This window comes from Balaenoptera borealis (genome assembly GCF_965194805.1).
Source record: "Balaenoptera borealis genome assembly, chromosome: 3".
Classification (NCBI taxonomy): domain Eukaryota; kingdom Metazoa; phylum Chordata; class Mammalia; order Artiodactyla; family Balaenopteridae; genus Balaenoptera; species Balaenoptera borealis.
This window is the reverse complement of record NC_138866.1, coordinates 28,366,129-28,379,017: the sequence shown is the minus strand read 5'-3', so window position 1 is coordinate 28,379,017 and position 12,889 is coordinate 28,366,129. Positions and strand designations below refer to the sequence as shown.

At 42.5% G+C, this 12,889-nt stretch overlaps 1 protein-coding gene across 1 annotated transcript; it reads right to left on the bottom strand.

Annotated features, from left to right (window-relative positions):
• Nucleotides 1-9,604: 9,604 nt before the first annotated feature.
• Nucleotides 9,605-10,252, bottom strand: LOC309625029 (eukaryotic translation initiation factor 1). Its single transcript, XM_082383996.1, has one exon. The coding sequence runs from the start codon at nt 10,117-10,119 to the stop codon at nt 9,778-9,780; it is 342 nt and encodes a 113-aa protein (XP_082240122.1). The 5' UTR covers nt 10,120-10,252; the 3' UTR covers nt 9,605-9,777.
• Nucleotides 10,253-12,889: the final 2,637 nt, after the last annotated feature.

The window sequence follows — 12,889 nt, the reverse complement described above, 5'->3', positions numbered from 1 at the left end:
ACAAGTAATGTCCTTTGTCCCTGTCCCTAAAACCCTCTGGATCTCTGAGATTGAGGGAAAACTCCATACCTCCAGGCAAAGCATTTCAAAACAACGCAGTAACTTCCCATCCCCCCAGCTCCACCCAAGACACTGTGTGAGCAACTGTTTGAAGCCAAGGCTGCAGTTGTCTTTGTCCTGAATTTGCCTGACAAGCCCAGTGCTTCTCGGCAGCGGGAAGGGCAGAAGGCTGGTATGAAGCGGGGCAACAGATGGCCGGGACATGTCCTCTTGAAGCTCAGCTGCCCTGGCCAGCCTGCCAAGCTGTGTACATTTCAAACGTTTGAGGTTCAACCAAGAGACGAGTAATGATTTTAAATCACTTGTTGAAACACATGGCTAATCCTTGGGTAGCCAGAGAAGAGCACTTTAAAAACTCCCTTAAATCCAGTGGGGGGACAAGGAAACTCTGTGTGCTTTCTTGGCTTTGAACCCAAATCAGGCCATCCTGGGGGCAGTGGGCATTTGTCCAGGATCCCAATATGCACCCTGCTTTCTCTGCTTTTGGAAAGGGTGTGATGTTTCGGTATGTGTGTTTGTTTGGGGTGATGGTGAAGAGGGCAAAGGCTGTTAGCAGGTAGGTTTGGATCCTGAGAAATTATGCACCCTGGCATTTGCCTGTGGTCTGAAATTGGGAGATCTCTAGGTTCACTTGCTTCATAAGTTCAGTCAGCTCTATTTCCCTGTCTGGGTTCAGGTCTGTCTTATTTCTTGACTGGCTTACACGAACAGTCTCCTACAGTTGCTTTGCAGTCCTGTGTCGTTAGAATCTCCTGCTACATGCGTCATCTCCACTATTATATACAGCATCTCCCATCTTGGATATATCTTTCCTTGCCTCCTCATCTCCCTCTAGCTACTGCTCCCATTTCTCCCTTTCACCACAAAGCTTCCTGAACTAGTCATCTGTTCTCCATGGTTCAAGTCTTCACTTCCTGTTCACTCACCCGCTCCTACTCTACTACTGAAACCTCTCTTGTCAAGGTCACCAGCAACTTCTATGTTGTAAAACCCAATGAGTCTAACTCTGTCCTCATCAAACTTGACCTATCAGGAGCATCTGACACAGGTGACCACTTCCTCCTCCTTGAAGCACTCTTCTTTCTTGGTTTTAATGGTGATACTCTCTCCTGGTTTTCCTTCTATTTCTTTAACTTCCTCTTCTCAGTCTCCTTAGCAGGCTCCTCCTCCTTCTGGTTGCTCCGTGTTGGGGTATCTCAGGGATTGGTCCTAAAACAGCTTCTAGTCTCTTTCTAAAGCTCTCAAGATGATCTCATTAGGTCCCAGAGCTCTAAATACCACCCGAATACTGACGACTCCTGATCTTACACCTCCATCCTTGAACCCAGACTCAACTGCCTCCTTTACATCTCTACCTGGCTGTCTAATAGACACCTCAAATCATATATTTCCCAGATGGAGCCCTTGATTCTCTTCAATCTTGAACTCTCCCCCTCATCTCTCCCCTCTCACCTCTTTAGCATCTTTATCCATCCTTTTGCTCAGGCCAAGATTCTAGAAGCCACCTTTCATTCCTCCTTTTCCCTCATCCCCCACATCCAAGCCATCACTATGTTCAGTCAGTTCTACCTCCAAGACAATATACCTAGTCTACTCCCCACTTTTTCTCCCCATCTCCACGGGCACCTTGCTAGTCTAAGCTGCCATCATCAATCACCTGAACAACTGAAATAGGCTCTTGCCTGACCCCTCTGCTTCACAGTGGTACCTCCCAAATTCACTCTCACATTCTCATGTGAGAATTAACATGTAATTCAGTGATATTCAGTCATTCTTTCATTCAAGAAATAGTTATTAAGTGCCTAATATGTACAGGCAGTGAACAAATAGACAAAAGTCTCTGCCCTCAAGGAGTTTACAATCTAGTGGTGAGAGATGGGCAATAGATATGATAAAGTAAATTATGTGATATGTTAGAAGATTGATAGATGGTATGGAACAAAATAAATCAGAGTAAGGGGATCCCAGGAAGCATATGTTTTTGTTATGGGAAGTTGTTATAATTTTAAATAGGGGAGTCAGAAATATTGGATCTCTAAATGTCATTTCCCACTAAAGGCGTTTCTAAGAGAAATGTCTGATTCCAAATCTGGGCTAAAAAATGTGTAAGATGAGTCTGGAACATTTTGTTACATCAGAAAGCAAAAAGGCTAACAAAGACCTCAGGGACGGCATCACAAGGACTCAGAAGTCAAGTTCAGGAGGCTCCCACTGGCCAAAGATGGGACAATTTGAGTGTCTAAAAGAATAATGATAGCAATGGATCAAGATACATATGCGTCAAAGTCTCTGAGTCCATAATGATGCTTTGAAAGGAAAGAGCACAACTCATTGGTTACCTCTGGGGGATGCTAGGGAATCAATTATTCTGAAAACTAGTAAATGAAATTGGTAAATGAAAGAACTGCCTTTCCTATATGAAAGGTAAATGACCAGGTAAATAGTTGGTTTCCTATATGACCAGGTAAATATTTGGTAAGGGAAAGTTTCTCTTTATATACATATTCCATTTAAGAAACAGAGAAAAAAAAAATAGAATTAGAACATCACAATTTTACAAGCTCTAGGGAAATAATCAATCTAGGCCATGATCATCAACAGCTGCTAACGTTGCAGATACAGAGCCAGGAAGATATTATATGTCTCCTGTTAGATGGGCACACTGCCTCTTATAAAGTAGTTAGAGATGAACTTCAGATAAATAATAAATAATGTTTAGTATAAATAGATATCAAATAATCCATGAGATATACTAAAAATTATTCATTATTTATCTGAAATTCAAATTTAACTGGGAATCCTGTATTTTTATTTGCCAAGTCTGGCAACACTAGAAGTAGTCTAGCCAAAAAAGTCTAAATCTGATTAAGCCTCAAAATCTAACTACCAGGAAACATGATGAGACAGTGAAATATGTTAAAGGACACCACCACGGCAGTGTCATCAGCAATATGCAGACTGTGAGGACAGACTGCCCAATTTTTTTCAACAAATAGGTTTTCAACAAATAGGGGAGAATGGGGGAGGAAGGAGGGAGGCAGGAGAGAAGTTTATTGGATTCTGATTCAAAAATCTAGGGTAGGTGCAGCCACTATAAAAATGATCTGGCTTATGAAGTCCACATTACTCTGACTCCCGGCTTGGTCTCTGGTCTCACGTCCCCTGCCTTACACTTTACAGTCCGGCAGCACCAGACACACTGAATCAAGGCAACAGAAGCAATCTTGAGACACCTGAGATCAAGTCTTGTTTTACTAAGCCAGGTTGCAAGAGGAAGGGTCATGTGGGGAGGAGAGAAAAAGCTAAGATCCTGCTTTGGGGGTGAGACGACGTGAGAGACGGTTTGGGAAACAAGCAGAGATGCTTTAAAGAGGGGGTGATCAGGAAGTTTTATTGGTGATGAGTGGTGTATGCCCCTCCTTGGCCTGCTTGTGGAAGGCCTTTGGAGCACGGTGATTTGGATGCTGGCCTAGGTCTTCAAGGTATAGCAGGGTGGCTCAAAGTCCTGGTTACATTCAGGCTATATCGCACCAGGTTCTGTTTCTATCTCTTTCCCTACCATGAGCCCCTCAACGGTAGAGACTGTGTTTCCAGCTTTGGCTTTCCCACTGCCTGTCAAAGTGCCTGTCATTTCATACATATCTGGTGAATAAATGATTGAATGAATGATTGAATGAATGAATGAATGAATGAGTGAATCCCCCTTCACCCTTTGCAGAGATGGTTGTCTTCTTCTGATATACCAAAATGTGGTTAATAGATAAATTGCTTCATGAAACACTGAATTTAATCTTTGCCATTTCTATACATCATAAAGGAATATTTTATTTTTTATAATAATATTTATTCTTTTTTAAAAATCTATTTATCTTCCTTTTTTTTTGGGAGGGGGGGCTGCATCGGGTCTTAGTTGCGGCACATGGGATCTTCATTGAGGCACGCGGGATCTCTTCGTTCCAGCGCTCGGGTTTCTATCTAGTTGCCGTGTGCGGGTTTTCTCTCTCTAGTTGAGGCACGCGGGCTCCAGAGTGTGTGGGCTCTGTAGTTTGCAGCACGTGGGCTCTCTTGTTGAGGCTCGCACACTCAATAGTTGTGGCACGCGGGCTTAGTTGCCCCGCGGCATGTGGGATCTTAGTTCCCAGACCAGGGATCAAACCCACGTCCCCTGCATTGGAATGTGGATTCTTTACCACTGGACCACCAGGGAAGTCCCATAAAGGAATATTTTAAACTGAGAGATAAGGGTCAGCTCACCGAGGCAGAAGCTCAGGACATTCTCCCAGACATATTGAGATATTTTTCTCAGTGATGAAAAGCCCAGCTTGCTTCCTGTTTTCACTTACATCTTCAACTCTGAGCGTTTGCTGTATATATGTCTTGTGACATGTTATGTCAGCTGTGATGAGGCTCACATCACAAGTAGATGACAACCTTGGAAGAAGATCCCTGGACAAGTTCTCACTCTGGGAAGTACTGGCTGTTTTGAAAGTTCTGAGCCTTGAACTAGTCACCATCTATTTACTCAAGAGTAATAGCAAGAGAAAGAAAGAAGAGATAAGGAGAAAGAAGAGAGAGAAGATCCTGCTCCTTCACCTGCCCCTTTATCGAGGGCAAAGGAAAGACAAAGAAAAAAGATGAGGGCAAGGCTATTGAGTGTGGACCTTAAGCTTGAGATAAAAGGGTCTCCTTATTACGACCAGGATGTCATAAGCATTTTTAAAAATATCCAAATAACATTATTCTTCCACATCATCACCTTCTGAGTTATGAAAATATCCCATTGGTATTGTTAGTAAAAAAAATTTTTTTTCTGAGGTTTTTAGGGGAAAAATGAAGACCTAGACTTTTTTTTTTTCAGTTTAATCATACACCTCATTCCCCAGACATGGCTGTGAGGACTCTGGGTTGTCCAAAAACTCATCTCTTCCTTCAAGGATAGAGGTTTGTCACCACTGAGGATATGCTATGAGTTAGGTAGGCGTGACTCAGCGAGGAAGCCTGGAAGGGTCAGCGGCAGTGGAGCCATGTGAGGCTGCCCCTGGACAAGCAAAGTCCTATCTGTCCATCAGTGACATGCAGCAGGTATGCAGTAAGGGTATGATGAATGAATGAGTGACTGAGAAAGACTACCAATGCATATGGAAGTGTAAGTTGGGCAACGTTTGTGAAAAACTAGAAAAAAGAAGCCCAATTTTTTCATTCTTTTGGTCTCACGTTGAGCCTGAAAATGGCATTTCCAGGTGCTTCTCCAGGAAGCCATACCACGGGAGTAAGAGGATTAGAGCCAGCACCTGACTCTATCCGGACACTCCAGCACTTTCAAAAACAGCACCAGAGTCCTAGTGGATTTGAAAAAAAAATTTAGGGAAAAAAAATGCCAAAATTCTGCCCTTCAAATAAAGACTACAAACTGTTTTTTGTGCACACTGATAAAACCTCAGCCTTGGGAGGTTGTATTAGTTTCCTAGGGTTGCTGTAACCAAGTACCACAAATTTGATGGCTTAAAACAATAGAAATTTATTGTCTTACAGTTCCAGAGTCTAGAAGTCCAAAATCAAGGTCTCAGAAGAGCCACAGTCCCTCTGAAACATGCAGGAAAACGCCTCCTTGTTTCTTCCTAGCTTCTCGTGGTTTTCTGGCAATCCCTGGCACTCCTTGGCTTGCTGCTGCATCTCTCCGATCTCTGTCTTCATCTTCACATCGCCTTCTCCCAGTGTGTCTGTCTTCACATGACCATCCTCTTATAAGGACACCAGTCATATTGGATCAGGGGTCCTTCCTACTCAGCTATTACAACTTAACTAATCACATCTGCAATGACCTCTTTCTAAATAAGGTCAGATTCTGAGGTGCTGGAGTTAAGATTTCAACATATGCTTTTGTGGGGAACATAACACAATTCCTAACAGAGGCATTTTTGGAACATGGTACAAGTAAAACAGGATTCAGTGACTCAATTGACCCAGAGAACCAAATTGTTACCTGCTTGGCCACTACCTTCTGAAAGTCAATACAAATCATCAGGCTCCAGTTGATCCAATTTCCCAGTATATTAGCCAAGACTGATTGGCCAAACCTTTCTGTCCTGCTGGTTTTTAGAACTCTAACTCCAGAGTCATGCTAACTGTGGGTCACTCATTTCCGGGAGACAATATTTCTCTGCCTTTCCTTCCTGAGCAGAAACTCTATGATCAAAGATGCATCACTAGGGCAAAAAAGTCATTTACCTGTCAATTTCTGGCCCTTTGTGGTAAGAAATAGTTTGAGTTCCAGGGTTGGCAATGCCACTGATGCTATATCAATGCTTCCCATTTTTATTTACATCATGACACACAGTAGGGGTTGGGGGGAAAGGTAGGATTTATAAAGCCTGGGGAAAGGGACAGGGCCCCTCTAGCCACCGCAGGCCCTGCCCAGCTTTCTAAAGACTAAGGAGATCACCACCTCAGGCCACCCGGCACCTAGCTACTCATGGACACTGGGAGGGAAGCCTGGGTCTAGACAATTGTACTCAGATGTCACCTTAGAGGCAGGACTCTGACTCCACCACCACCATTCCCCCCTCAGTGGATCTTCATTTGGTGTCTCTAGACTTTTTCCTCATATGCACGAACACCTGACTCAACTGAATAAAAGGAAAGAACTGACCTAAATTATATCACCTCCATGAAGAATGACCACAGTTCTAATTCCTTAGGGGAGGAAATTGTTCACAGGTAGAATAGATCTAAGGTGTCTAAGATAACAAAGCAGCCCAGTGCCTGGTCCAGGATCAGAGCTAGAACCCATGACCACAGTCTTCTTCTCCAGGTTGGAGTCCTTCCTCACGGATGATGGAGGTCTCAGCACAGAAGAGATGGCTGGTTTGTGAGCATGGAATGGGCTCTTATGAAGCCTCTATCCTGGATTGTCAGCTTCCCTAGGCTGCAGTTTCCTGAAGTAGCAATATCTCCTGAAAGGCACGGATACCTCTCAAGTGCCTCCTCCCCCAGGCAGCCCTCCTTGACCATCTAGTCTGAATCTGGTGACCCTTCTCTGTACTCTGGAACTCACTTTCACCATGGCACCTATTGTGCTATAGACTGACTGTCTCTCTTCCCAGGCTGCAAGCTCCTGGCTCTTACATTCCTTTTATTGCCTACAATTAGTCCCAGGTAGGCACACAATCTTACTGAATAAAATGAGTGTCACAAATCACTTTGTGGGCAGTGGATGACTACTTCCACAAGCCAGCCTCCTTAAAAACCACACAGTTTCTGCTTGGTGCCCTTAACCTCTCCCTGTCTGCTCACACCTGGTTCCAGGCAGCTATAAAATTGGCTGTGCTCTTAAACTCAGGAAATACCCTGGCTCCTCCTCCTTCCTGCCAAGCCCTCTTGCTCAATTCAGGTTTCCTCAGTTTCCATGGGTCGCCACCTACCAGGATCTTCCCACTGAGAAGTGACTGTCTTGAAAGGCACTGGTGACACCTCTGCCCATGGGTGTCTCCTCCTGCTCGTTCCTCACTCCTCCCTTGCAGCTCGTATGTGGGCCAAGCCTGGCCACCCCACCCAGGTCAGTACCTGGGGCCTCGGGCTCCTGCTTATCAGGGAGAGGGTATCGGGCTGTCAGTGACCTCCATTCACCTATTCATTCATTTATTTATGTCTCTCCTAATTTATTTATGTATTTACTATAACAGCTTTATTGAGATATAATTCACATAACCATAAAATCCACCCCTTTAAAGTGTGCAATTCAGCAGTTTTAATATATTCACAGAATTGTGCAACTATCACCACTACCTAATTCCAGAATATTTTCATCAACCCTGAAAAGAATCCCCAAACCCATCCCCTTCCCATTCCCACCCCCCCAGGGCCTTGGCAACCACTAATCTACTTTCTATCTCTATGGATTTGCCTATTCTAGACTAGCTATGTCATATAAATGGAATCATATAATACGTGGCCTTTTATATCTGGCTTCTCTCACTAAGCATAATGTTTTCAAGGTTCATTTACCGTAATATTTATCAGTAGTTCATTCCTTTTTAGAGATGAATAATATTCCACTGTAGAGGCACAATGCATTTTTATTCATTCATTAGTTGGTGGACATTTGAGTTGTTTCCACTTTTTGGCTATTTGAATAATGCTACTATGAACATTCACGTGCAAGTTTTTATGTAAACATATGTTTTCAATTCTCTTGGGTATATACCTAGGAGTGGAATTGCTGGGTCACAAAGTAACTTTTTGTTCAACTTTTTGAGGAACTGCTAGCCTGTTTTCTAAAGAGGCTGTACCATTTCACAGTCCCACTAACAATATATGAGGGTCCAGTTTCTCCATATCCTTGCCAATACTTGTGATTATCTGTATTATTTTAACCATTCTAGTGGTATGAAGTGGTATCTCATTGTGGTTTTGATTTGCATTTCCCTGATGGCTAATGATGTGGAGTATCTTTTCATGTGCTTATGGATATGTCTATTTAATTCCTTTGCCTACTTTAAAAATTGAGTTATTGGTTTTTTTATTGTTGAATTGTAAGAATTTTTAGGGACTTCCCTGGTGGTCCAGTGGCTAAGACTCCATGCTCCCAAAGCAGGGGGCCCGGGTTCGATCCCTGGTCAGGGAACTAGATCTCACATGCCTCAACTAAAGATCCTGCATGCCACAATGAAGATCCCAAGATCCCGTGTGCTGCAACTAAGACCTGGCACAGCCAAATAAATAAATAAGTAAATAAATTTTTTTTTAAAGAGTTTTTATATATTCTGGCTACAAGTCCCTTATCAGATATATGATTTGCAAATATTTCCTTCCATTCTGTGGGTTGTCTTTTCACTTTTGTGATGTTCTTTGAAGCACAAAAGTTTTTTTGTTTTTTGTTTTTTTTTTTTCTGAAAACAAGTTTTATTTAAATAAGGGTTTAAATACATTACATAACATTAAAACTGAAGGGGAAAAAAAACCCCCAAAAAACCAAAAACCAGTTTGTTACTTCACATGGCATTGGGCAGCTGTTGCTAGTAAGTTGCAAGCTCTACAGCTACATGACTGATACATCGGTTTGAAATTTGTTCCCTTGTCAAAAGTTTAACTCTGATAGAAGGTTGGCCTCACATTCTAGTTTGGACATCGATCAGCTAGGATATGTCTGGTCAAAAAGACCTTGGTGGCAAGCTAGATGTCCTCTCACCTCAATAGCATGAAGGTGGCTGCTCTAAGCTCTGCCCACCTGGTCACGTTGGAGATACCAGGGGATCTTTCCCCTGATGATCAAAGACTCCCTCTAGCAGTACAGCTGCCGTCGCTGCCTCACCCCATCCTCCACTCTCAGCTTCACCGAGGGCTGTTCAGGTGGCGACATTCTCTTAGGGCAGGGAACTCTGTAGAGGGATTGCTGAGGAGCTTCGGGCCAGACATAGCCGTCTGTGATCTTGGGGCTCTGGACTTGGCTGAAACATCACTGTTATTGCTTTGTTTCAGGCTGGACACTGCCAGGTGCCTACTGCTTGACCTCTGTTTAAATGAGGGACTTCAAGACTAGACAGCATGGCTCTTTTCAGTTTATTGCATGAAGGAGTTTCACTAGTCCAAGTTAAAAGCAGACCCCAAATGGTTACATTACACAGACTGTGAGGTTTTTAAACTTGTGACAAGGGACAGAAGGAAAATTCTACTCATTGCAAGGAAATCCTCACTTAAGCTTCAGTGAGCCAGAAGCACTTAAAACCCATGAACCTTCAGCTGATCGTCCTTAGCCAGTCCAATCTCTACGAGGAACTGGCATATGTTCTTGCGCTGGTCACCCTGTAGCTGAATTACTTCTCCATATTCTGGATGCTCAATTACAGTACCATTGCAGGCAAATTTCTTCTTAAACGCCTTCACTAGTTTCTTTTTATCGTAATCATCAGCGATCCCTTGGACAGTAGTAAGGGTCTTCCTGCCGTTCCTCTGTTGAATTCTTATATGGATATAATCCTCAGTGCCAGCAGGAAGCAGATCATCACCCTTACTTGCATCAGCAAAGGGGTCAAAAGAGTGGAGGTTCTGGATAGCGGACATACGATACGATTCCTTTTCCTCGGTGGAAACGGCCTGCGGAAGGCGGCGGCTGGAGAAGGCAGGCGGGGGGGACGGAGCGTCGGGAAGCGAGGGGGCTCAAGGGGGGAGGCTGCTGAGTCCTGGGCAGCGGCTCAGTGACTGGGACCAGCACAAAAGTTTTAATTTTAGTGAAATCCAATTTATTTATTTTTTTCTTTTGTCACTTGTGCTTTTGATGTGATATCTGACAAACTATTGCCTAATCCTCAGTCATGAAGATTTACTTCTCTGTTTTCTAGGAGTTTTATAGTTTTTAACTCTAACATTTAGATTCACAATCCCCTCCCTTCATTGGTTTATCATCTCCCAAAGATAAATGCATTTTACAGCACATTCGTTTGGTGTAATAGTCTCTGCATCATCTGTTGCCTTTATACTGTGATGAGACACTTCCTTAATAAGGTTATTCATATTTAGTTGTTCTGTGAAACTGACATTTACCTTCAACAACCTTTGGCTTCCATTATGTCAAAAACAAACACATATGTCATAAAATATGTTTTCCAGACTCCAATCAGGCTTTGCCCTGCCACAGAACAAGACTGGAGACATCCTAGACATTGAAAACTTTGGAGGTAGTTGGAAGCTTGGTAGGTTAAACCAGAACAGATAATCTCCTGTGACCTCAATCCAGAGGAAGAAGGAATATAAGTGCAGAACTCTTCAGCGGGGGGCTTGATGCTTGGCAAGCTGTTACCTCACCATGAGCCCGACCACCCAGGGCCCTTTCTGCGTCTGTGGCTCATTGTTCCAGTGGTTTTGATTATTCAATTCAGCCATTATCTGAGCCATTGTCTGCCAAGATGTTTGGGTTTGGAAATCCCTCATTATGCCTCTGAGCAAATGATAGCACATTTTCTCTCAAATCTTGCATTCGTTGCTCTTTGACAGTTGGTGACAAAATTAGTCTTAGTTTCCTTGGACGTTGGTTTTGTATGGTTGTTGATCTTCTTCAAATGGTATGTTTGTTCCCCTACTTGTCAGCGAATCCTTCAACTTATTATTTATTTGAATCCCTTCTGAAAAAAGAAATAAATTCATTAAAAAAAAATCAAACTCTACTTTTCATCTGGTTAAATTTCCTGGGATTTAGATTTAGCACAACCGGAAGAATAGTGCCAAAAAGAAAGACAGTTTAAATCCAACGTATCTTTACTTTACCCTTTTTTGAATCAAACCTCCCCCAAATAATGTAATTAGCAAGGGCTACATTTATAAATTTCTACAATGAGATAATTACCTTCCCTAGGGAGAAGAAGCTAAAATCTGGCCATCCAAAGTCTTCACTTTCTAGTAAGCCAGCCCACACAATATGCAGACAGACAGTTTGGTCATTCTTCCAAGAGAGATTTTGAAGCTGATCTGTGATTATCTTCTGTTATCCAATAAATGGAAATAACATCCATCACCCAGGAAGCCACGTGTGGGGAAACCTACAAAAGACCACAGGACACATAAGCTCTTGGCTGTCAAAACTCCATGCCATTTCGAGGTGTGGATCCAAAGATGGGCTTGGCTTCCTCTGCTGTCGATTTGCTCCTAGAAATGCCAGGCCCTCTTGGTCAGAACAGAACCAGACCCGAATCCCAAACAATAGTATGGAATCTTGTCCCCTCTCACTCGGCATCAGGATGTTCTTTAACAGAAATAACTGGGTTAATAGCATGCCTGTAAATATCATTTAATATTGAGCCCTTAAAAGATACCTATGAGATATTATTGATCTAATTAAAAGGAGCAGCTATAAAATGGTATGTATATACGATGGCCCTTTTGGTAAAGTGTTTATATATGTTTTTAAAAGTCTAGAAAAGAGATACATTAAAGTATTTTCTCCAGATAAACTACAAGTTTTCCACTTTATACTTCAAAAAAAATTGTAATGAATACATTTTACTTCCATAATAAAAAAAATAATTGGACTAAATCTATTTTTTTTTAAAAATAGGTCTTACCCTGAACTCAAATGCATGTTCAGAATTTTTAAAACATGTGGCAAAGATTACATATTCGAATCTGCTACTCTGCAGGAAAACTTAAAAATAATCAGCCTTTAATGGTGGAGAACCAAGCCAAATGTCTGCTGCTCAAGCAGGCAGGGCCCAGCCCTAAATTCCAGGTCACAGGGCAGTTTGCCAGGGCAGCTGGCTCATGGTGCTTCTGCCCCCTGCTGGATAACTTAGGAAAGGGCAGTCTCAGGTCTAGGGAGTTTCTCCAGGGCTAAGGCCATGGAGAGATGAATGTTTAAGAGCCCAGTGACACTTGGAAAAACTGGCCTCATTCCTCAAAACTATTCTGGAAGGTCTTGCCACAGGGAAACTAATCATGTAGCAACCCATTCATGCTCCCTCCCTCCTTTTTTAACACATATATTTATTTTTTAAATGTCCCAAACTTCATTCTAAGTATTTACATGTGCATAGAACTTAGATTTGTTTTTGTGCCATGCTCTATTTTATAGTATAAATTGTATTGTATTGTACTTTTATTCTTTGACTTGCTTCTTTCACCTATCAGTATATCCTGGCAGGGTCAGGACTAGGGTGAGGCAAGAGAGACCTGTATGACCCTGATAATGGCTTCCACATTTTGTGCCCTTTGCCAGTACATACAGGCCAGCTTCACTCTTTTTGACCCCTAAACAGTATTCTATGGTATGAATAGGCCATTATTAACCATTTCCCTCTTGATGAACCTTTAGGTCATTTCCAATTTTTAGCTATTACTGAAA